General features: G+C 44.4%; 1 protein-coding gene across 5 annotated transcripts in view; it reads left to right on the forward strand.

The window, feature by feature from the left end:
- The first annotated feature begins 5,217 nt into the window (after window positions 1-5,217).
- The window catches only part of LOC127580857 (ras-related protein Rab-7L1-like), a 28,965-nt gene continuing 8,023 nt past the window's right edge, over window positions 5,218-26,159 (forward strand). For 4 of the 5 annotated variants that reach the window (XR_007957890.1, XR_007957891.1, XM_052034806.1 and 1 more), the window contains exons 1-5: window positions 5,287-5,329; window positions 7,722-7,964; window positions 16,977-17,048; window positions 22,063-22,244; window positions 25,986-26,107. Coding sequence is in view for 3 of the 5 variants with exons in the window: in XM_052034806.1 (XP_051890766.1) it covers window positions 7,844-7,964; window positions 16,977-17,048; window positions 22,063-22,244; window positions 25,986-26,107 (497 nt within the window). In the remaining 2 variants the exon portion in view is untranslated. Of the gene's footprint in view, window positions 5,330-7,721; window positions 7,965-16,976; window positions 17,049-22,062; window positions 22,245-25,985; window positions 26,108-26,159 lie in introns of all 5 variants that reach the window. The other variant, XM_052034808.1, reaches the window with a different exon arrangement.

Genomic DNA, 26,159 nt, shown 5'->3' on the forward strand with positions numbered 1-26,159 from the left:
AGGTTTTCCCCTTTGTTGGAGACCCCAGCATCTGTAACAGACACGCAAGAGGAATTTAGGCCTCCGTACGAGGAATGAGGTACTTGTCTTGGAGGCAGTGCTGTGAGGATTCACCTAGATAAGGGATTGTCCTCTTACATGGAAAGATTAAATGGGCTGAGCCACCACTCTCTGGAGTTTAGAAATACAAGGATTCACTGAAACGTATATGATTCAGAGAGGAATTGACGGTGCAGATACTGATACTGTTTCCTCTGGCCGCGAACTAGGGATAATGACAACACATTTCAAAGTCTTATGTATCCTTGGAGTTCTCCACGCAATGGCCTGTGTATGCCCAGTTATTAAGTAGATTTGGGGCTGAGATGAGTAAATTTTTGGACACATGGGGGATCTGGGTAACAGTGACTATGAAACTACCAGATGGTTGTGAAAGCTGATTTGGTTCACCAATGTTCTTCATGAAAGTCAATCTGTTGCCCTTCCTTGGTCTGACCTATATCTGATTCCAGATCACTATTGTGATCAACTCAGCTATCTCACCTCACCAAATCTTATCGATGCACCACAGAAAGCATCCTATCCGGATGCATCATGCCTTGGTGTGGCACCTGCTCTGGCCAAGACTCCAAGAAACTACAGAGAGTTGTGGACACAGCTCAGCATATCATGGAAACCAGCCTCCCCTCCATGGACTCTGTCTACACTTCCTGCTGCCTCAGTAAAGCAGCCAACATAATCAAAGACCCCACCCACCCTGGACATTCTCTCTTCTCCCCCCTCCCATCAAGCAGAGGATATGTACCACTAGGCTCAAGGACAACTTCCATCCCACTGTAAAAAGACAATTGAACAGTCCCCTAGTACGATAAGATCGACTCTTGACCTCACAATCTACCTCGTTATGACCTTGCACATTATCGTCTGCCTGCACTGCACTTTCTCTGTAACTTTAGTACTATATACTACATTCTGTTATTGCTTCCCCTTGTACTACCTTGAAGTACCGATGTAATGGAATGATCTGTATGGATGGCATATAAAACAATGTTTTTCACTGTACCTCAGTACATGAGTCAATAATAAACCAATTTACCAATTTATCTCCTTAGTTCAGGGGCAATTAAATACTGTTGATGTTCACATCCATGAACAAATAAATAAAAAAGAAATTCAGCTCGAGATAGAGGAGCAGGCATGAGCATAACGAATGGTGGAATCATCTTAAAGAGTCACTTGGTCAACATCTGCACATTTTTGGTCACACACTACAGAAAGCAGTGGGGAATCCAGAAAACATTGTCGTTCCATTAGGCTAAACAAATTCAGTATGTCCCCTTTGACACTCACCAAGCATCCTATCTGGATACCTCACGGCTTGGTATGGCAACTGCTCTGCCCAGGACTGCAAGAAACTGCAGAGAGCTGTGGACACAGCCCAGTGCATCACAGAAACCAGCCTCCCCTCCTTGGACTATACCTCTCGCTGCCTTGGCGAAGCGGCCAGCATAATCAAAGACCCCATCCACCCGGGTCATTCGCTCTCCTCTCCTCTTCCATTAGGTAGAAGATACAGGAGCCTGAGGGCACATACCACCACTATGTGGGACTATCACATAGTCCCACTGTGATAAGACTATTGAATGGTTCCCTTATACGATGAGGTGGACTCTGACCTCATGATCTACCTTGTTGTGACCTTGCACCTTATTGCACTGCATTTTCTCTGTAGCTGTGACACTTTACTCTGTACTGTTATTGCTTTTACCTGTACTACATCAATGCACTCTGTACTAACTCAATGTAATCGCATTGTGTAATGAATTGACCTGTATGATCAGTATGCAAGACAAGTTTTTCACTGTACCTCGGTACAAGTGACAATAATAAACCAATACCAATACCAACGTTTGGGCAAGATGGGTACCCATGGGTCCAGGTTGGATGTGGCCAACATTGGGTGGATGTTCCATCTCCCTGCTTCTTGCCTGTCTCATTCATGCCCCAGTGACAGTGGACAAGGAGCACCTGGGGTCTGCTGGTACATAAGTCTTTCCCCAACTGGCCTGCCCCTCAGGGACTGCAGTGTCCTGTTGTCAGTGATCGCAGGTAAGTGTTCGTATCAGACAGATAATTCTTGACTTCGGTCTTCTATCCCCGCTTCGACTTCCAACAAAGTCAGCTGGGGATACTGTCAATCAATGCTGACCTCTGAGTCACAACCACATGAGGGTTTATGGGAAGATACCTTGACCAGGAGTCAAGTTCTCTAAGAGAGGAAATGAAAAAAAAAATGAGGTTGATGTTAAAAGCAATAAAAAAGAAAATTAAAAAGTTATCAGAAATTAAATGACTCTCAAAGCTGCGTGATTTTTCTTCTAGATTACTTCTATCGTAATAAACAATTGTAGCTTAGGTTAAAACAGAGAATGCTGGAAATACACAGCAGATCAGGGAGCATCTATGGAGAAACAACGTCAATGTTTCAGGTCCGTGACATTCCATCACAGCTTGACCTGCCAGTGTCTACATATTTCTGCTGTTTTGTACTTTTATTTCATATTTCCAGCATCTGCAGTGCTTTATTTTTTCAGTGATTGTTAGGGTGTGGTGTCTGGAATAGTAATTACAAGCTCAAGAATAAAATACTATTACTTGCTCTATCTCTTCCACCAGTAAACATGATGTGATATGGTGTGAAAGCAGGCCACTTGGCCCACTCTGTCCTTGCCAGATGTCATGTTCAATTAGATGATATCGTTCCTGTAACGAAAATATTTTAACGTTCGTTCCTTGTTTTTTCGTGATTCGGCAGCAAGAGGTATTTGCAAACAAAGGAGGCAATATACACGTGTTAAAGGTTCTCGAAACGCTTTATTGGAGCTATATGAAGAATTAAATACAGAAAGGAAGAAGGATACTTAAAATACAGAACGAAGCCAAAATAATACTTATAAACCAATCAATGAACTGATCTATATAATGCCGGAGGGAACCTCAGGTGTCCGACAGTCTCTCACGCAGCCTTCTGTCTGTGTCTCAGCACCGGTCGCGACCCAGCCTAAGGGAAGGTCCCGATTTGCACAAAGAAGGTGCCCCCTTTTATATCCCTCAAAAACTTAACATAACTTTTACCCAAGTACTTTTCCATTCCTTAGTGGTACCAGCCTGTACCTTCTTATCTCTCGCGACCTTCAGCCTAAACACCTAATGGAAACAGGGACAACAAGTCTGTAAAGAAGAAAACATCCTTCACCAGTATCTTATCTGAAGGATGTGCATCTGTACTCCCGTAAATTCTCAAAACATTCCCACAGTCCGAGCTGACACCATTTTGTGTTATGCAGTACTGCACATACTAAGGAGGAATCAAAAATGACTTTTGGCTAATTTAACTCTTTCCTTACAGTTCCTCAGGCAAGTCTAATCGTCGACAAAAATTAATTCATATTTTTACCAGCCTTGAAGTTACTGAACCTTCCATCTTAGGAGCACCTGCAATTTGAGTTGATTGGAATACAGGCCATTCCTGGGCTGTGAAATGCCTGACTTATGGACACTCCTGATTATTAAATTCAAAAGTCTGACATCTGCTCATATGTTCATTCCTACGAACAGCAGAACTAGTTTCCTGTCTCTCTCTGCTTTCAGTCATTGTTCTTTCCTGTCAGACTTGTGTGGTTTTTATGCCATTTATTACAATACTGTGAAAGTATGGTTACCATACCGAGTGATTTTTGTGTAATTTCCAACTTATGGACAAAATCGACAAGGACATCTGTAAAAATGGAACCCATTTGTTACCTGGGAATGGCCTCACAAGGAAAAACTACAGAATAGGTTTTCAAGAAATATTTTCCTTCCCTGTCTTCTGACTAGCTGGGAATTTCCACAGTCCTCTGGCTAGTTCATATGCCCAGTGGCTCCTTCCGAGGGAAGCATGATACTACCATTTTATCAACATTTGTAGAATTATAAAAACAGAGGATAAGATTGTAACCCAAGAGAAATTCATTCCACCCAGAACACTGTTCTATTGTACAACCAAGGGTACCTGAGAGGAAGATTACCAGGTAGGTAAAGGAAAAGATTTAAGGATTTTCTTAAGCCACTTTGAAGAAATGCGATATCCCCGCTGAGGGATTTGGCCCAAATGCAGGCAAATAAGATATTTATTTATTAGTCACATGTACGTCGAAACACACAGTGAAATGCATCTTTTTGCGTTATTGAGAACATGCTGGGGGCAGCCCACAAGTGTCGCCACTCTTCCGGCGCCAACATAGCACGCCCACAGCTCCTAACCTGTACGTCTTTGGAATGTGGGAGGAAACCGGAGCACCCGGAGGAAACCCACACAGGCACACGGGGAGAACGTACAAACTCCTTATGGACAGCGGTGGGAATTGTACCCGGGTCGCTGGCGCTGTAATAGCTGCACTATGACTAACACGGGTAGGCAACTTGGTCAGCATGGACTAGATGGGCTAAAGGACCTGTTTCCATGTTGTATAACTCTATGAGTCACGAGAATCTCTGGCCCATGACCGCTCAATGTGGAGAAGTTGCATTGGGGATGGGAATGAGATCCTCAAGGCCATACATTGGGAGCACACAGAAACACTACATAGGCCAGAGAAGTACCTCAGGTTGGATGTGGCCAACATTGGGTGGATGTTCCATCTCCCTGCTTCTTGCTTGTCTGATCCGCTCCCCAGTGACCATGGACAAGGAGCACCTGGGGTCTGCTGGTACCTGTCTTTCCTCAACCGGCCTGCCCTTCAGGGACTGCAGTGCCTACCTCACAGTCTACCCACCCACCCATCAGCCACCTCCTGCCCGGACTGTGGCAGAACCTGTGGTCCCCTCATTGGCCTCATCAGCCACCACAGAGCCCACTCAGGTGAGGTGGCGACGACTTATCCTTGACCCTTCACAAGAGGGCAGGGCTTTAACCACCATGTGCCCGGCAGGGGGCGTGCTGCGTGAGCGCTGCATCCTGGGAGTTGTAGTCCCACCAAGCCCCCCCCCCCACACATCGCGCGGGACTACAACTCCCAAGATGCATCTGTCGCCGGCTCCGCCCGACGGGGGGGGGGGGGGGGGTTAAAAAAAACTCACAATTCCCAGCATGCGTCGCCGTAGGTGGCGTCATGTGACCCTGCGGGCGGAAAATTTGCAAAGGCAGGAGGATGGGGGCGGGCGGCGGACGAGCTGGGACCGGGCGCCTTCCTCGCTCAGTGTGAGGCGGCCGGCGGCGGCGGGGACCGGGACCGGGACCGGGCCGGGGACAGGGACAGGGACGCCGCTGGCGCTGAGGCGGCCGGCGGTGGGTGTGGTTTGGGGGCAGGGCCCGTGACCGCCCCTCGGCGAGGCAGCAGCTGGCAGACCCCCTCCCTCCGTGAGCCTCCGTCCCTCCGTGAGCTCCCCCTCCGTCCCTCCCGCCCTCAGCGAGCTCCCCCTCCGTCCCTCCCGCCCTCAGCGAGCTCCCCCTCCGTCCCTCCCGCCCTCAGCGAGCTCCCCCTCCGTCCGTCCCTCCCGCCCTCAGCGAGCTCCCCCTCCGTCCCTCCCGCCCTCAGCGAGCTCCCCCTCCGTCCCTCCCGCCCTCAGCGAGCTCCCCCTCCGTCCCTCCCGCCCTCAGCGAGCTCCCCCTCCGGCCCTCCCGCCCTCAGCGAGCTCCCCCTCCGTCCCTCCCGCCCTCAGCGAGCTCCCCCTCCGTCCCTCCCGCCCTCAGCGAGCTCCCCCTCCGTCCCTCCCGCCCTCAGTGAGCTCCCCCTCCGTCCCTCCCGCCCTCAGTGAGCTCCCCCTCCGTCCCTCCCGCCCTCAGTGAGCTCCCCCTCCGTCCCTCCCGCCCTCAGTGAGCTCCCCCTCCGTCCCTCCCGCCCTCAGTGAGCTCCCCCTCCGTCCCTCCCGCCCTCAGTGAGCTCCCCCTCCGTCCCTCCCGCCCTCAGTGAGCTCCCCCTCCGTCCCTCCCGCCCTCAGTGAGCTCCCCCTCCGTCCCTCCCGCCCTCCCTCAGTGAGCTCCCCCTCCGTCCCTCCCGCCCTCCCTCAGTGAGCTCCCCCTCCGTCCCTCCCGCCCTCCCTCAGTGAGCTCCCCCTCCGTCCCTCCCGCCCTCCCTCAGTGAGCTCCCCCTCCGTCCCTCCCGCCCTCCCTCAGTGAGCTCCCCCTCCGCCCCTCCCGCCCTCCCTCAGTGAGCCTCCAAGCCTCCGCCCCTCCCGCCCTCCCTCAGTGAGCCTCCAAGCCTCCGCCCCTCCCGCCCTCCCTCAGTGAGCCTCCAAGCCTCCGCCCCTCCCGCCCTCCCTCAGTGAGCCTCCAAGCCTCCGCCCCTCCCGCCCTCCCTCAGTGAGCCTCCAAGCCTCCGCCCCTCCCGCCCGCCCTCAGTGAGCCTCCAAGCCTCCGCCCCCCCGCCCTCCCTCAGTGAGCCTCCAAGCCTCCGCCCCTCCCGCCCTCCCTCAGTGAGCCTCCAAGCCTCCGCCCCTCCCGCCCTCCCTCAGAGCCTCCAAGCCTCCGCCCCTCCCGCCCTCCCTCAGTGAGCCTCCAAGCCTCCGCCCCTCCCGCCCTCCCTCAGTGAGCCTCCAAGCCTCCGCCCCTCCCGCCCTCCCTCAGTGAGCCTCCAAGCCTCCGCCCCTCCCGCCCTCCCTCAGTGAGCCTCCAAGCCTCCGCCCCTCCCGCCCTCCCTCAGTGAGCCTCCAAGCCTCCGCCCCTCCCGCCCTCCCTCAGTGAGCCTCCAAGCCTCCGCCCCTCCCGCCCTCCCTCAGTGAGCCTCCAAGCCTCCGCCCCTCCCGCCCTCCCTCAGTGAGCCTCCAAGCCTCCGCCCCTCCCGCCCTCCCTCAGTGAGCCTCCAAGCCTCCGCCCCTCCCGCCCTCCCTCAGTGAGCCTCCAAGCCTCCGCCCCTCCCGCCCTCCCTCAGTGAGCCTCCAAGCCTCCGCCCCTCCCGCCCTCCCTCAGTGAGCCTCCAAGCCTCCGCCCCTCCCGCCCTCCCTCAGTGAGCCTCCAAGCCTCCGCCCCTCCCGCCCTCCCTCAGTGAGCCTCCAAGCCTCCGCCCCTCCCGCCCTCCCTCAGTGAGCCTCCAAGCCTCCGCCCCTCCCGCCCTCCCTCAGTGAGCCTCCAAGCCTCCGCCCCTCCCGCCCTCCCTCAGTGAGCCTCCAAGCCTCCGCCCCTCCCGCCCTCCCTCAGTGAGCCTCCAAGCCTCCGCCCCTCCCGCCCTCCCTCAGTGAGCCTCCAAGCCTCCGCCCCTCCCGCCCTCCCTCAGTGAGCCTCCAAGCCTCCGCCCCTCCCACCTTCCTCAGTGAGCCTCCAAGCCTCCGCCCCTCAGAGCTCCCCTCCATCCCTCCCTCAGTGAACCTCCTCCCTCTGTCTCTGTCCCCCCTCAGTGAGCTTCCCTCCTCCCTCAGTGAGCCTTCGTGCCTCCTCCCTCTGCGTTTCCTTCCATCTCTCAGCGAGTCCCTCCATCCTGTCTCCCTTCCTCTATCCCACAGTGACCCCTCCTCCCTCAGCTAGTCTCCATCCCTGAGGGAGTCTTCCTCCATTCCCTATCCCTCGAGTCAATCTCCTCCCTCGGTGACTTCCTCTGCCTAGGGAGTCTCCCTCCTCCTCAGCCAGTCCCTCCATTCCCCATCCCCCAGTGAACCTCCCTTCCTCTATTTTCCTCCCAGTGAGTCTCCCTCCCTCAGTGATTGTCCCTTGGTGAATCCCCTGTTCCTCTCATTTCCCTATTCAGCAAGTCACCAACCGTCCTCAGTGAGCTTCCCTCGACAGCCAGGCAGCCAGCACGCCCTTCCTCCTCCAACTACCTTGCTCCTCAGTGAACCTGAACCTCTGTTAGTCCCCATCCAACCCACCATGGCTAAGGACTACCTGTTCAAGGTGCTCGTCATTGGTGACAGTGCAGTGGGCAAAACCTCCTTAGTGCACCGTTACACTAATGACAGCTTCAGCAAGCATTACAAGTCCACTGTGGGAGGTAAGAGGATGTGTATACTTAATATATTTCTCTTTAAATCATACAGACACTTGTAGTATATTGCTTTAAGTTGATTATAGATGTAATCTCGGAGTTGAAAGAAAAATATTTCTTTGCATGATACCAAGTTAAGAGGAATTTTTTTTAGGTCTGATTTGGAAGCAAGGGTGAAAATGGATTTCTATCACCAGATTTATAATTGTGTGCAGAGCGAGGGAGAGGCTGAAAGTGTTCATCTTTAGAAGTAATGGGTGGGACAACAGTGCTACTGCCTCACAGCTCAAGGGGCCCATGTTCAATTAAGAATTTGTGGGTTGGGGATTGTGTAGAATTTTGTCCCTTTTCTCCCTAGCTTTCCTCTGGTTTCTTCCCACATCCCAAAGATGCCAGCCTCCCCTCCTTGGACTCTGTCTTTACCTCTTGCTGTCTTGGTGAAGCAGCCAGCATCATCAAAGAGCCCACCCACCCGGGACATTCTTCTCTCTTCTCTCCTCTTCCATCGGGTAGAAAATACAGGAGCCTGAGGCCACGTACCACCAGACTTAAGGACAGCTTCTACCCCACTGTGATGAGACTGTTGAACGGTTCCTTTATGCAATAAGATGGACTCTGACCTCACGACCTACCTTGTTGTGACCTTGCACCTTATTGCACTGCACTTTCTCTGTAGCTGTGACACTTTACTCTGTACTGTTACTGTTCTTAATTGTACTACCTCAACGCACTCTGTACTGATCCAATGTAACTGCATTATGTAATGAATTGATCGGTACAAATGGTATGCAAGACAAGTTTTTCACTGTACCTCGGTACAAGTGACAATAATAAACCAATACCAATGCACTGGTAAATTAATTATAAATGATTCCTTTGTGTAGATTAGTGGCAAGAAGAAAGGGGAGTTGATGGGTGTGTGTGAGGGAGTAAGTTGCAGGTGCTCAGGGAAATAAGGAGCGAAGGAAAAGTTTAAAACAAAACAGCTGGCAATTTAAAATAAAAATAGAAAGTGCTTGAAATATGCTGTGGTCGGGCTGCGTCTGTGGAAAGAGAAACAGTTAATGTTTCGGGTCGAAGCCCCTTTGTCAGAACTGAGAAGAAAACAAGGTTAAGTTGTGGGGAGGGGAGATGTCCCTGATGGAGTAAAATTGGGTGACTATGGGGGAAAAGTGAATGGGAGAAAGAACACAGTGCAGGAGTTGCGAAATGCAAAGCAGGAAGAGAAGCCTCATGGGTCAGGCTGAGCTCGTCTTCCACTCCCAGTAGTAAAAAAAAGTGAGCCAGTATTGTAGATGGACAACTGATATAAACTGAGTAATCAAGTTATCTGAAGTTGTAGAATTCATTAGGGAGTCCAGAAAGCTGCAACGTGCCCAGGTAGAAGATGAGGTGCTGTTCCTCAAATTTGTGTTGGTCCTCATTGTAACACTGCAGGAGGCCACGGACACGGTCGGGGTGGGTGAAGAATTAAAGTGGCGGGCAACAGGAAGCTCAGGGTCACCCTTGCAGATCTGAATGCAAGTGCTCTGCAAAGCAGTCATCTGATCTGCGTTTCTACATCCTCCAATATAGAGGAGACCACGTTGTGAACACTAGAGTGGAAGAAGTGCAAGTGGATCACTGCTTCACCTGGAAAGACAGTTTGGGTCCCTGGATGGTGGGAAGGGACGAGGTGAATGGACAACTGTTGCACTGCCTGTGGTTGCAAGGGAATTGTCATACGAAGGGGGGTGTTTGGTGAGAGAGGAGGAATGCTGCCCTGGGAATGGAACAATGGGCTGAATGGCCTTCTCCTGTGGCATTATAAGTAAAAGAGAAAAGGATTTCACTTGTATTATCTTGTTGGGTTTGGGTAGAAAGGAATTAATACTTTAGTTGAATAAAAGTTTTGCTTTTATCAAGTGTCTTTAAGACATCCCATGTGGTTTTGCAATTGATTTATTTAGAAGCCTAGACACTGTTATAATGCCAGAAATGTATATGAATAAGTTTCGTGGAGTGGAAACTAATATTCATGAATTTAAGGTAAATGTTAATGTAAAAGGTCTCTGTGTGTCTCGTGACCAATATCTAGAACACTTGTATTTAAAGGTGCAGTGTAAGTTGGTGTTGAGGTTTGGTGCCTTTGTGGCACGAGAGAATGAGGCTGCTTGAATCATTGTTCCTATGATAGCAAGTCAAAATCTAGCTTATTGTCATATGCACAAGTACAATGAAAAACTTACCTGTAGGCACATAACATCAGATAAGCAGCATTCACAAGAAAAATATTTTAAACGCTATGCACAATTTTTACAAGAGAGAATGCTATCAGAACAACAAAAAAAAGGCCACTTTGTGCAAGGTGATCAAAGTGGTCATGGTGTTGCTATACTGTAGTGATTAGGGTTGTGCTGGTTGATTCAAGAACCGAATGGTTGAAAGGAAGTAGGTATTCTTGAACCTGGTGGTGTGGGACTTCTGGCTTCTGTACCTCCTGCCCGATGGTAGCTGTGAGAAGGTGGCATGGTCCGGATGGTGGGGATCTTTGATAGACATTGCCTTTTTTGAGGCAGGACCACATGTAGATACTACTGATGGTGGGGAGGGATGTACCCGTAATGTATTGGGCTGAGTCCACTACTCTCTGCAGCTTTTTGCATTCCTGTACATTTGAATTTCCGTACCAGACCATGATACAACCAGTCAGGATACTTTCGGTCAGGAAAATCATGATAATTAGTACCATGCTTTTTTTCCTAGGGCCCTGCAAATGTTTCCTTTTGTATATATTTCTACTTGAATCCATTTCTGCACCAACATGGTTTTTTTCAATTCAAAAGACAAAACATCGTAAATCTCTCTCCTGGCTCTTTTGTCAATTAAATGCCTCTTCTAGTTGCTGACACTCCTTCCAGTGGGAACAGGTTTTCCTTATCATTCTGTAAAAGAACATCCATTTGAATTACTTTTCTAACCTTGTTAGTCATCTTAATTAGGTAAATGTCATTACAATTAAAATCTGAATTTTAGAGCAATTTGTCCTTAAATTTAGTCTATGGAGTTACACAGCACAGAAATGGGTTCTTTGGCCCAACATTTTCATGCTCATCATTAAATACCCATCTTTAATCCCATTTTTCAGCATGGGATTATAGATGGGTATTTAATGATGAGCATGAAAATGGCCTTCTATGCCTTGGTGATTTTATGAGCTCATCTAGATACTTAAATATTGTGAGAGTCTCTGCCTCAGTCAACCCTCAGCAGTGTATTCCAGGTCTCAACCACCATCTGGGTGAGAAAGTTCTAATTCTCTCTAAACCTACCTCTTTCATTAAACCCATGCCATTTGAATTTGGGCACTTCTGCCATGGGGAAAAGTTTCTTATTATCCTTCCTATGCCTCTCATAATTTTTTACTTCAGTCGGGTCCCTTTCAGTCTCCATTCTCCAAGAAAAAGAAAGTCATCCTTTCTAATCTTTTCTCATAACTTAAAATGCTCCATTCCAGGCAGAATCCTGGTAAATCTCTGCACAGTTTCCATTGTAATCGCCTTCCTTAGTGTGATAAGAACTTCACACGATACTCTAGCCTAACCAATGTTTTATCAAGTTGTACCATAAACTCCTTGCTCCTGTGTTTTATGTCCTGGCTAATGAAGACGAATATCCTTTATGCCTTTTTAACCACCTTATCTACATGTTATTCAGCCTTTGGGACCTTGGACCCTCTTCTTCAATGCTCACGAGGGTTGTACCGTACATTCTACCCTTTTGGTCCTCCCAAAATGTATCACTTCAGTGTGAGGTGTATAGATGTTACAAAGTTGTCAATGATGCAGTAAATTTCTAGTCTTTTTTTTCCCTCGATGTAGAGTAATTATCAAAAAAAATTAACAGTGTTAAGGTTTTTCAGCATTGTAAATGAATTGCAGAAATTCAAGATGTTATTGCATCCTCACATCCTGTGCCTTTCCTTGGGTTAATGGGTCAGTAGAAGTGGGGCAAAATTAACAATTATCTAGTTAGCCTTGTGTTATATTTTGTATGAATGTATTGTGAGAAAATGATGACCTAATCCTTTAATTGTTCAGTCCTTTCAGGAAAATTCCATCAACAGGAGCTTAAAGCAGCATTGTCTCCCTTGTGCCCTTTTCATTCACAGAAATCTTGTATACAAGTAACTGCCTTGTGAAACTATTTCCTGTACTTCATTTATGGAACTTTCTTTTAATTTGATCACTTTGTTCTGTTGCTGACCTTTCATAGATTGGCCCTAAGATTTGCATCACCAAGATATTTCCTGGGATGGAGCGGTTCAGTTACGAGGAGAGACTGGAGAAGCTAGAGAGAGATGAGTCTGTAGGTGCTGCAATCTGGAACAACATACGAGATGTTGGAGGAGCTCAGCAGGTTAGACAGCATCTATGGAGGGAAATGAACAGTTGATGTTTTGGGTTGAGACCCTTCGATCTGGATTCTCCTATCTTTCAGTCCAGATGAAAGGGTGTCAACCTGAAACATCAACTGTCCATTTCACTCCAGAGATGCTGCCTCACCCGCTGAGTTCCTCCATCTTGTGTGTTACTGGACAAGCTAGATCTCTTCTCCCTGAAGCAGAGGAAGTTAAGAGACGTGACTGAGGTATATAAAATTGAGGGATACAGATAAGGTAAACTGCAGGAAACTTTTCTGTGTCAAAGGTAGATAAAACTAAAGCACATGGGTTTACAATAAGTGGAAAGAGGTTTAGAGGCCGTTTAACAGGACCACTTTCACCCAGAATGGTGAGTACCTGGAATTCACTGCCTGAAATAGTGGTTGAAGCTGGTTGCTTACAGCATTTTAAGACTTAGATGAGCTTGAATGGCTTAGGCACAGAAGTCTACGGACCAAGTGCTGGGCAAAGTGTGCCCACTGGTGGATGTGTTGGGGCAAATGGCCTGTCTCCACATTGTAACGTTCTATAGAACATAGAACAGTATAGCACAATTCAGGCCCTTCAGCTCACAATGTTGTGTCGACCTTTAAACCTCGCCTAAGACTATCTAACCCCTTCTTCCCACATATCCCTCTATTTTAAATTCCTCCATATGCTTATCTAGTGATCTCTTGAATTTGACCAATGTACCTGCCTCCACCATCGCCCCAGGCAGCGCATTCCATGCCCCAACCACCCTCTGGGTAAAAAAAAACCTTCCTCTGATATCTCCCTTGAACTTCCCACCCATTACTTTAAAGCTGTGTCCTCTTGTATTGAGCATTGGTGCCCTGGGAAAGAGGCGCTGGCTGTCTATTCTATATATTCCTCTTAATATTTAAGAAAAACCAAATGAGTACGGGTCTATACCTAAAGTGTAGATTTCATATGTGAACCTTGCTCTTCATAGTATTAAAAGAAAATATTTTATAAATTTCCACAGTTCTTTAATCCCCATCAGAATATCAAGCATTATTCGCACTGTAGATTGTGGGGGGGGGGGGTGGGTGGTTGGAGGGGGGTGGGTGGGTGGGGGGGGAGGAGGTGGTTGGGGGGGAGGGGGTTGGAGGGGGTGGGTGGGGGGGAGGTGGTTGGAGAACAGCAATGGCAATCTTGGATTTATCGATTAGTTTACTTGGCAGGAGTAGGAGTAAATTGTACCATTTGTATTGCAATGGAGTCTAGAATCAATACCAGTGAGTTGAGATGAGGATGCCTAATCCTGATGAATTAGTTTGTTAAAAAGGAACACAGCCTTGTGGATCAGCTGGCTGCAAATGTGATTGAAATGAAAGTGCTAATGACTGAATATGAAAATGTGGGGGTGGAGCTGTGTAAAAGGAAACTTCTTTGGATATTCACTTAAACTTTACATTGTTTTCTAAGCACAAATGGGAATAAGGTTTTCAGGAAGTGTAGAGAAATATTAATGAGCTCCCATGAGATCGTAATTGCTGAAAATGTTTCTAGTCATAAGAGATATAATTCAGTAATAAGCATTTAAAAGGTTGATGAAGAATAATGAAAGTAAGGGAGAGCAAAGAAGTGGAACTATACTAGATTGTACACATGACTGAGGATGTAGTTAAGTCGTCAATGAGATTTGTAAAGTGTAATACAAGTAAATTGTTATAAGTATAGTTAATGCTTTGGAATTTGTAGAAATAGTAAAACTGATTTGAGACGAGTGGGTTCATTGCCACTGAGTAACCAAATCACGAGCTGCTGCTAATTTATCAGGGAAAAATGAGTATGTTTTCCAATAAAGTTTTACTAGTTCTCATAAACCAGTTTATATATGTAATGAATGTGGAGTATGTTTACTTAAATTTTATTTCACTGATACTTGCTTTATTTTCCAAGGATCACTCCCCCACATCAGAGCTTCTCGCATTCACTTCTTTTAAACTCAAACTAAAATCATTCTACGTGCGCCAGAAGCAGAATACTGACTTCATCTATTGTAGTAACAAAGGCCATTTTAAAACTGAATAACATTTTTAGGCTCTCCTTTTAATGTGAAGTGTGATGACATGAAAATGCTGTGTCTTAATTGAAATGTTGCTCCTCAATTTAAGGAAAGCTGAGCAGTATTTTAATGTCTTAGAATTAGGCAAATCGACCATCAAGTGCTCTGGGACTTGCTGTAAAGTGCATGTCTTTCCCTCTCTAGTTTGACATATTTGCCTGCTACATCATACATGTAATTCCTGAGACAAGAAGTAGATAATCTGAAACATTACAGTGGAATCCTTCCACTTCACATTGGAAAGTTTTGTCTTTAACCTTTCACAAGCAAAGTATGGACAATGCCAAGAGGAATATCGGGAAGGACTTGATGAAGAATGAAGCAAACCCCTTGTGCACATAGCATCCCTGCCTCATTTTCCTCTCTGCTTTACCCAGGCAATTTGTTTCTGTCTGTGGGCCAGAGTGAAAAATCTGTATTTGCCATGTGCATTTTCTTGTGTGGAAATACACTTGTATATTGCATTTTAAGATATGTTTATTAGTCACATGTACATCGAAACAGTGAAATGCATCTTTTGTGTAGTTCCTGGGGGCAGCCCACAAGTGTTGCCACGCTTCTGGTGCCACAATTTCCTAACCCGTAGGTCTTTGGAATGTGGGAGGAAACTGGAGCACCCGGAGGATACCCACGCAGATGGGGAGAACATACAAACTCCTCACAGACAGCAGCCGGAATTGAACCTGGGTCGCTGGCGCTGTAAAGCGTTATGCTAACCGCTACACTATGCCTGCCCACGGTAGTTTGAAGATGGTGCAATTCACTGGAACTTAACCACTTGCATATTTCTGTACTTCATGGCTAAAGAAATTAGATCTATGTTCTTTGGAATTTAGAAGAATCTTATTGAAATATCTCCTCTTGTCTTTCTACACATTGGGGGGCATGACGTGGTTGAGTCGATGTTTTCATTCGTTGGAGAATCTCGAACAAGGAGACATTGTTACAAGATTAGTGAATGGTCACTTAAAAGTGATAAATCTCTGGAATGCTTTATACCAGGGGGTTGTGGAGGTTAGATCGTTGGGAGTATTTTAAAAGAAGTAGATACATTTTTGAAAGAACAGGAAATTGAAAGCCATGGAGGAACAGGTACAGAAGAGGAAATGAGGCTGGGGCAGATCAGTTACGATTGTCTGGTATATCAAGGCCACTCAGTCCCTCAAGCATCCCTCCTCCTATTTTCTTATGATTGTGTCAGCTAGATAATTGTTTTGTCTGAGTCTGCTAATTGTGATCCCAAGTGCCATCCTGTTAATTGAGCAAAGCTTCAAAACATTATTAGGGCCTTGAAGTAAACCATTCATCCCATTGCGTCTATGCCAGCTCCTACTTGAGCAGTCTGGTTAATCACATTCCCTGCCTTTTTTTCCCAAAGCACTCCAAATTACTCCCTTTAAAGTGCCTTTCTAGTTCCTTTTTTGAAATTTCAAATTAATTGTTTGCACTAATGTTAAAGGCTGTGTGTTCTGTTATAACTTCTATGCTGCACGAGGAAAAACTTAACAATTTATCTTCCTAAGTCTGTGCTTCCAAGTCTTTGAATCTTGCACTAATTGAACCAAGCATGATCTTGTATATCTCAACCAAACCTCTCAACTTACTTTGCTCCAAGGAGTTCCCAGCTTTTCTGGTCTAATCTTATTGCAGGCATAGTAGTGTATTGGTTAGCTTAATGCTATGACAGCTCCAGTGATCCAGGTTCAATTCCGGCCGCTGTCTGTAAGGAGTTTGTACGTTCTCCCTGTGTTTGCGTGGGTTTCCTCCGGGTGCTCTGGTTTTCTCCCACATTCCAAAGACGTACGGGTTAGGAAGTTGTGGGCATGCTCTGTTGGCGCACCGGAAGTGTGGCGACACTTGCGGGCTGCCTCCTGAACATTCTACACAAAGATGCATTTCACTGTTTCTATGTACGCAAGGCTAATAAAGAAATCTTAAAATTCCTTGGTAAACTACATCTTTCAGGATTCAATATTGAATTCAACAGTTTCGGACAACCCATCTCCAGCATTTAGCTTTTATCTTCAATAATTAATTTCATTCGTCATTCACACCACCTCTTTCAGTTTGTCCTACCACATGTTAATCAAACCCTTCCAATCCTTGCCTGATCATAAACAAGACCCCCTCACCCCATCTTTGATCTCTGCTTCTCTCTCCTTTTACTGAAACTTAAAATTTGTTTCATTTCTAACTTCTTCCGGTATTGATGAAGGGTCATCGGTCTTCACAGATGCTGCCTGACCTGAGGATACCCTGCACTTTGCTTTAATTTTAGATTTCCAACATCCTGCGCTAGTTTGCCCTTATGCCATAATGTGTATTGCCACCAAATATCTGATCCTAGGAAGAGCTTCACTGGGGAACCAGAATTATCTTGGTTGAGTGTTTTGTTGCAATTAATTGCACTAATTTTCTTGCACTAATATTCTGGTGAAATCATTGAATGTTATTTTAAAGATATTTTTCACTTCTGGAAAACTAACATGCATACTTACCAATATACTTTGTTTATTGATTTCAGTGGACTTTGCTTTGAAAATTTTACAGTGGTCTGACACAGAGACTGTTCGGCTACAGCTTTGGGATATAGCAGGTAAGTGCCTATTTCAGCTTGTGCTGAACCAGAAATATTTAAAATTGGTCATTGTTACTCAGTTATTATATTTCAAAATCTATCTCCCGATCCAATGTTAGTATATCAGTAGGTTGTGCACTTTATGCAATGGTGCACATTGAATATGCCACAGTTTATTTTAGAAATAGTTTTAAGGCGATCTGCTAAGTCAAAAAAAGTCATCTGATATTCTTGCATATCTACTCGATGGTAGTTATAATGTGGCTTTAAATGAAAAATAACCAAATGAAACTTAAAGTAGGAGTACTTTTTTTGAAGTCTGCGGATATTTAAAGGAAGTTCTATATAACCCTACTGCATGTGATATTTGTACGTATGCATATACACAACATTACAAGCAATTTTGGTTATCTTTAACACATCTGTCTAATGATAAAGCAATTTCTTTCCATTATTAAATTATCCATTGTCAAATTATCCATTTTTAGGTGGCTAGTTAACTTTCCTCTCTCATTGTGAGGGCCAGAGTTCCTGCATCAGCCTTCGTTTTTCATTTTTCTTTGAGTTTTAATAGCAGAAATGCACTTGTTCTCTGGCCTTCACTAATGGAAGCCATGGAGCTGTGTAAATGGGTGACATCAGCTCTTCAAATAAAGACTGTGATAACCGTAGCATGAGGGACAAAGAAGGGGAGGAGTTTCTGAGAAGAGTACAGGAGATCTTTCTTGACTAATGCATTTGTGGGTCAAAAGAAAGGTGGCTCCAGTGGACTTGGTTCTAAGAAAAGATGCAGGTTAATTGGAATGGGTAGTTAATGTAGGAAATTGCAATCATAATATCGTAAAGTTATGAATGAATGTGGAAATGGATGAGAACCATTCCAAGATAAAAGTAGTCAATTGGGGAAGGGCTAATTTCAATGGAATGGAGTAAAACTGTAATAGGAGGTTCTTAAGGTTTCAGCTACAGTCCAGGTACTTTCCCATGAGAGGGAAAGTTACAGAAATTAAAGCTACAACTTGGATAACCAAAAAGACAGACTAAAATAGAGCAGAATAAAGAAAAGATGACAAGTACCAAGTTGTTCACATAAGGACCCAGCTGATCGCAGGAAGTTCAAAGGAGAAGTTAAAAGGAGGAAATACCAGGGAGCATGTAAAAAGACTGTCAACAAGCATGAAAAGGATATCTTAAACATTTTGTCAGCGTGTGAATAGGAAATGTGTTGCGGGAAGAGAATTGGGGCCAATTGGAGACCAAAAAGGGGACAGAGCCTCGGCTGGTACTACCATATATCATTCTTCACTGGGAAAGATAAGGCAGCTGGCATCTTAGCAAAAGATGTAGTTGAGATTCTGGATAGCCTAAAAGTAATTAAGTGGAGTTATCTAAAAGGCTAGCTGCTTATGACATAGATAATCATCTGGTCCAGATGGGATGCATCTTACATTGCAGGCAGATGTAATAGAGGAAGTTGCAGAGACCCTGGCCATAATCTTCCAAACAAATATAGATTCAGGAACGGTGTATGAAGGCTGGAAATTGTAAATGTTGCACCAGAAAAAGAGCAAATACAGACCGACTGATTTAACCTGGGTGGCAGGAAAAGTTCTGGAAACAATAAGGAACAGAATCAGTAGATGTGGTGTGGATCGATTAGGGAAAGCCAGCATTGATTAGTTAAAGGCAAATTGCATCCAACTAACTTGATGGGCTTTTTTTTTTGATGAAGTAATAGAGGGTCGATGGAGGAACTGCCATTGATGCGGTATATGTGGACTTCAAAAAAAGTATTTGATTACGTGCCACGTTATAAACTCTTCATCTAGACTGTAGTGTTTAGCTTTTTTTGGACTGGAGGAAAATGTGCACTGGTATTCCTTGTGTCTTAGCACTGGGCTTGTTGCTTTTCTTAAAATGTATTAATGGCTTGGGTGTACTGGGTGCAGTTTTCGATCTGTGCAGAAACTTGGAGGCCCAGTGAACTTTGAGGTGGATAGTAATAAACTTCAAGAAGTTATGGACCGGCTGGTGAAATGGGTCGATGGATGGCAAATGAAACGTAATCCTGGGAAATATAAAGTGTTGCATTTTGGTAGGTAGAAAGGGACCATGTAAACCAGAGGGTGCATTTGTGAAAGGTACAAAGGCACAGATCTGGGTTCTGTGGTCGTCCCGAAATCAATTTCCCTATCCGTCCGCTGTAAATAACACTGTGCCACGAGGTCGATTCGAACAAATACCTTTATTAGCAGTGCACCGCTAGGAGAATTCTCTTCAGCACTCACTAAGAGTCACTGCCCGAGTTCTTCCAGTACAAAGGGGTAGACAGAGATTTATACAGGTATTGTCACGCACACTTTAATGAGTCAGGTGCCGGAGTTCTTGGTTGAGCAGGAAACGGACAAAGAGCAGCCTCACACCACAGGTTCAGCTAATCATTTTGCAATCGGGTGAGACAAAGGCAGGTATCACCTTCATTGTTTGAGAAGGCTTTTCCATTTCCCGTTAAGATTGACCATCATCTCCATAGTCAAGCATAATGGGAATCCAATTAAGTTCCAGACACAGCAATTACCGCACAGCACCCAGCCCAGGTAAGCAGTGGTGTGGCTGTTCTGGCCTGAAGGACACTTTTTAAATCAGTATTTCGAGCAGCCATAATTCTCATCCGTCTTAAGATATCAAAACAGTTATAGTTTATTAATCCTACACCTCCTCACTGTGTGCCTAGTTTGTTTAGAGGCAAGTTAGGTTGGGGGAAAAAGTGGTTAATAAACTGCATAGGTTCTGGGCTTTAGAAATATAGTACAAGTTATGATGAACCTTGCTAAAACACTGTTTCAGCACAAATAGTTCTGGGTGCCACACTTTCAAAATATATATATATGCTTTATGGAGCATGCTGGAGAGGTGTGTTAAATTAAGTGAATTGAGGCAAGACTGGAGAAGTTGGGCTTGGAACAGAGGGGGGTTATGAAGGATCAAATGGAGGTATTAAAATCATGGAGGGTATAGAAAGAGAAACTTTTTGTTGAAAGAATCAAGAACCAGGGGATGAACTTGATTGGTAAAAGAACCAAAAGTTACAAGGTAAAACTTTTCATACAGTAGGTGACTAGGGTTTGGAATGCACTGGTAGGAGTAGTGGAAGCAGATTCAGTTGCAACATTGAAAAGATAGTTGATGCGGATGTCAAGAGGAAAATATCTGTGGCTATGGAAGAGTAGGATTGGCTAGATTTTTCTTGAATAGAACCATATAATAGGCCAAATGGCCTCTGTGCTGTAACCATTGTGTAATTGTGATTTCTGTGAACAATGCAAAATATTAGGAGCCTTGCAGCTAATACATGGTTAAGATCATAATCCTTAAACAATGAGGAAAATGTAGGAAAAACTAGGTGAGAGAATCCCTTGATCGATGAGAAAAGTCCATTAGTTATTGAAAATGGTGTTAGACATACAACAATGAAATGGGCCCTTAGACCCACCACGTCCATGCTGACCATCGATCACCCATTAGATTGATTCTACCTTAATTTTGGAACCAGTTTTAAAAATTGGGATTATTAAAGTAGGTTAAATATTTGTTTCTTTTCCAAAATTGTCTTTTGAAATGAGATCCCTAATAATATTTGCTTTCATGTCAGCACTACACACTGTGGAGATCCCCTTTGTACTCTCTTGTGGAATGTGGATTTCATTGGCAAGGCCAGCATGTATTACCCATTCCTAATTGTTGAGAATGTGATACTGGGCCACTACCTAAACCACCACAGTTCATGTGCTGGAAGTACTTCCACAGTGCTCTTTTTGTTTCTTCATTGCTATTGTGTCAATGCAACATTTCCAAATTGGAATAGTATATGCCTTCAAAATGGCCTTCGAGAAGGTTGCGTTTCCATGTGCCTGCTGCCAATTGAATGGTAACATTTGCAGATTTCAGAGATGCTGTCTAAGAAGATTTTGGTTAACTTGCTGTGTAGTGTGCAGGTGGTTCACACTAATCAGAGTGTACTGATGGTGAAGGCAGTGAATGTTGATGATGGATTGAGTTCTACTTAACCAGGCTGCTGAATGTTGCTTTGGTATGAGTGTTGCTGGAACTGCTCTGAAGTTGGGTGATACTTCATCACAATCCCGATTTCTGCCTTGATGGAAAGGTTTTGGGTCTTGATATGCGTTACTTGCTACTTACTTAACCAGTTCATCTAACCCTAGTGTTTGTAATCAGCCCATTTATGTTTCTATTCAGTAGGTAAGTCTGAGACAATTGTGCATGATTTGGCAATGGTTAATGCCATTCAACACGAGACTTGGTCAGAATTACATTTTTTGGATGTAGTTAATGTTTGGCATTTGTATGGTACAAATGTTACTTCTCACTTGTCAACCAAGCTTAAATGATGTCCAGGTCTTGCTAAATGCAGGCACAGAATATCTCATTATCTGAGAAACTTCAAATGGAACCAAACATTTTGCAGTCATCAGTCAATGCCCCCACTTTTGATCTACGGTGGAAGAAAGATCATCAGTGAAGCATTCTCAAGCTAGCGGAGCTATGAAAAACTAATTAAAAGTTTCTGCTCTGCTGTTTGGATAACATAATTGAAAAATTGAGTGGTAGTATTTCACTGACTGTGAATGTTGTGACAAGGAAAAAATTACTTATACCCTGACTGGAAATGTCTCCTTTTAAAATTGGGTAAGGGATTAATATTTGACAACTGAATGTTTTTCTGCTTTGGTACCCATTGCAGTCGGTAACAATGGATCAGTTGTAGAATTTCTCTACTGCTACCATAGAACTGTGCCTAAGCAAATTGTGGGAGTGTATTGGGTGCAGGTTTCTAAATCCATTTGATGTTTAGATGTTTACTGCAAAAGAAATTTGTACTATTCTTTCCCACACCCCTGACTTTTTTTTCCTGCTTGAATCTTTACCAGAAAAAAAATGTGCATCATTTGTAGGAGATAAAGACAATTGTAAATAAACAAGCTGTAAATAAATAATTAACTTGTGTTCTTAGGCCAAGAACGATTTACGTCCATGACCAGGTTATATTACAGAGATGCAGGAGCATGCGTCATCATGTTTGATGTGACAGATGTAACAACTTTCCACAGTTGCCTCAAGTGGAAGCGTGATTTAGACAGCAAAGTTGCTCTGGTGGACGGAAGCCCTGTGCCATGTATTCTCTTGGCAAACAAGGTAAATTGAAGTAGATTTGATGCAGCTTTTGTATGTTTAGAACATATATATATCGACCATTCTCGTATATAATATCCTTGAAGCCAAGTGTGCCCTGCCAAACTTAGTGTGAAGTTACTATAAAGCAAAATGTTATAACTCATCAGTGTAACAATCTGTTGTGATAGTTGAGAATTATTTCATTCCAAACAAAATAGCTAAACAAATGTTTGGACTTGATTTCATTTATTACTTTATGAATAAATAATATTAAAAAAGTTGATATTGAAGAATCTTTGTGCAGTTTGAACCAAAATGCAAGCAGCAATTGTTTTTCTTGAGTTAAGTGTTAATTAAACCATTCCTCTGCCTTGTTTTGTCTGGATGTCTCCCCAATTTGCACAATCGTGCTGACGATAGCCAAAGTTCTAAAATCCTGTGTGCAGAAAATGAGATTTGAGATTTAAGATTTCTGCTATCATACTGTGGGTAGAATCTGTCTTCCATAAGCTGTGAAACAGTTGTTAACAACTAAAAATGCTGCTTTTAAATTAGACATTAGTGCCTTTAATTTTTAAGTTTTATCATCAGCCAAGAGTATTTTCCACAGGAGTCAGTGGGGAAAGAACATCTGACTCTTAATTATTAAAGCTGCTTAAGCTTTCTACTTGTTCTCCTGTGCTTTAGACCAGAGGTTTGCAAGCAATTTAGATGAAAGCCACATGTATTCAGCAAAGTATGCACCTGAGCCCCCCCACCTCCCCCCTTCCCCCACCATGCATAAATACCTGATGAAACCAAGTGCTGCCCTCCTATGGAGGTGGTGATATCCAGGGATTACTAAAGGCTAATAGCATCCCCACAGGACAGGAGGCTTGCTGAAAGTATTTTCATTTTTTAAACTTTCTAAGTTAATTATTAAAACCCCATGGATCCCCTTGCCTTTAGAATCACTCTTTCCCTACTTCTGTGCCCCCCCCCCCCCCCACCAAATGTTGGGAACTATCACTTTAGATTAAATACTAAATAACTTGCTGATGTATATATTTGAATTTAAAGCATCTGTATCGTGTCCTGCCATAATCTTAGAGCTCTATTATGCAATATTGTAGCGGTTGCTACCGCGGAATGAACACAAGATGCGAGTCGTAGAGTTTCAGAACAGAACTGGTTATTTTCCCGCCTTGCACGGGCCTTTAAGGGAGACTGTTCCCACCCAATGCAACCGGCAACGATGTATATGCTACGTCATCAAGTCCTTCCCGCGCACAGGGTTCTCCCCGTTGATCGGGGAAGACGAAGGCCCGCCGCCATCTTGGGCCTCGCTGCTGCCGACGCCGTTGTGACCCGACTGCCGAGCCGGTTTGCATACCCGGACGGTGAGTCGCTACAATATTATCTTTTTTAAAAGAAGGGATGTTTAAAACGTATTGTCCAAATGTCCAATTCTAATATCTTGAGTGATTTTCTTCCTTTTAATTGAGGTTATTCACCTGAATTAGTCTGCCTGTGGCAATCTTCCAATTTCAAATTTATTTTATTTGCACCTTTTCCGACATAGCAAACTCATTGCTTATATTTCTGATTAATGGTGCATCACTTTCTTGCATTTTGATAATTTTTCATTCCTACACTCATCTGTGATCTGCTCACCTGCTCATGAAGCTTGTTCGATTGGATTTTCAAAAATTTCCATGACAATGGAGCCAGCTTCATTAGTAACCAAGCAACATATGGAAACTTAACTACCTCAAATTTGTGACATTCCTCATTTTTCCAAGCCAGTTTTATGTGTTGCCTTTTTTTGTTCTATCTTAAATAATTATGCTCTTTGGTTTGCTTTATTCAACCAACTGATTTTAGTGTTTTCCTGTTTTTTTTTATACTCATGTGCCACAAGACTTTCATATCCTAAAAATAGTTTAGTAGTTCTTTTATCTAGCCCTTGGTACTTTGATAACTAACAGCATTAAGGTGCCCTTTTGTTCTCAAACATGAGATTTAAGTTCATGGTTTCTTAGTCTTGGGTCAAAGTGGAAAGAGCAGGCTTCCAGTGTTAAGTTCAAGTTTATTGTTGACATAGGCAGACGCACACAGGGTATAAATGCCATGAAAACTAGCTTTTTGTAGCAGCAGCAGCTAAGATAAGTAAACATAAATTATACTTGAACGTGTGACAATAAACAATGACACTGTTGCAAAATTGAGAGAGAGGAAAAAAATATAGTCCAAGCTTTCCTCAAAATTCAGATGGAAAGGGGGTATTTTGTTCCTGTTATGCTCTTTCTAGCTGTGGAGAAGTACTGGTGTAAGTTTGGGAGAAGGAGTCATAGAGCAATACAGCACGGATACAGGCTCTTCGGCCCAACAAGTCCATGCTGACTGTCCCAATTTCCTGTGTTTGGCCCATATCCCTCCAAGCCCCTCCCCTCCATGTACCTATCCAAGTGCTTCTTAAATGGTACTACTGTACCTGCCTCACCCACTTCCTCTGGCAGCTCGTTCCATATATTCACTGCCCTCTACGTGGTAAAAGTTGCCCCTCAGGTCGCTTTTTAAATCTTTTCCTCTCACTCTAAATCTATGCTCCCTAGTTTTGGGCTCCCCTACCCTGGGGAAAAGACATACCATCCACCTTATCTATGCCTCTCATAATTTTAAATGCTTCTGTAAGACTGCCCCCTCATTCTCCTATGTTCCAAGGAATGAAGATCTGGCCTGGCTAATCTCTCTATAACACAGGCCCTCTAGTCCTGGCAACGTCCTCATAAATCTTTTCTGCACCCTTTCCAGTTTAACCATGTCTTTCCTATATCTGGGTGACCAAAACTATACACAGTACTCCAGGTGCGGCCTCACCAACAACTTGTACAACTACAACCTAATGTCCCGACTCCTACACTCAATTCCCTGACTGATGAAGGCCAGTGTGCTAAATGCCTTTTTCACCACCCTGTCTAGCTGTGACACCGCTTTCAACGAACTATGTACTTGTACTCTTAGTACCCTCTGTTCCATTATACTCCCTAGTGCCCTACCACTCACTCATAGTATAAGTCCTACTCTGGTTTGACATTCTAGGATTTGAAAGGACTCCAACCTTTGCTGAGCAGGTAGATATGATACAGAAACCCGCACAAGGAGAGAAACTAATTATGATTTGCAGAACTTTCATAAAGATTTGACCAGCAGATGGTGCTATATTTATTGAAAGAGACTATGTGACATTCATTATTTACAGCGTGGTAACAGGCCCTTCCGGCCCAATGAGTTTGCGCCGCCCATTTTAAACCCCCAAGTTAACCTACCCGTACGTCTTTAGAATGTGGGAGGAAACCGGAGCACCCGGAGGAAACCCACGCAGACACAGGAGAATGTATAGTAAATACCATAAGCATAGAGAAATTGCCAACAATTAGAATAGTTGGAAGTTGCGTCCATGTTTTTTGTTTGCCAATTTGTATTAAGATTTGCTGGCAGGAAAAATTGAGTTCTGGTTGGTACTGAATTTAACTTTATCACATCTTTTGCCAACCACAGAAGATAAGTATTTCTACCACCAAGCTCAAATTAAATATTTTCTTTGGTCTTGAGTATTTTTTTTCTTTCCACCATGGTAGTTATTTTATATATAAATTATAGTCACTTTAAGTGTTCTTTGAAAGGATAATTACTTTAATTCCCTAAACTGCAACTTTATATGGAACTTGTATTTTGATAGAAACATGCTTTTTTCCTTTATTTTTTTTCCCCCCTAAATAGTGTGACTTATCAGAATGGGCAATCACCAGAAATGACATTGATGTCTTTAGTAAAGAGAACCATTTTGTTGGTTGGATTGAAACCTCTGTGAAAGAAAACAAGAATGTTGCTCAAGCCATGAGGTAAGTTGCAGAACTGCTCCATAGATACTTTTTTCAATAAGTTACGGAGATA

Source organism: Pristis pectinata, chromosome 20, assembly GCF_009764475.1.
Source record: "Pristis pectinata isolate sPriPec2 chromosome 20, sPriPec2.1.pri, whole genome shotgun sequence".
NCBI classification, from domain to species: Eukaryota; Metazoa; Chordata; class Chondrichthyes; order Rhinopristiformes; family Pristidae; genus Pristis; species Pristis pectinata.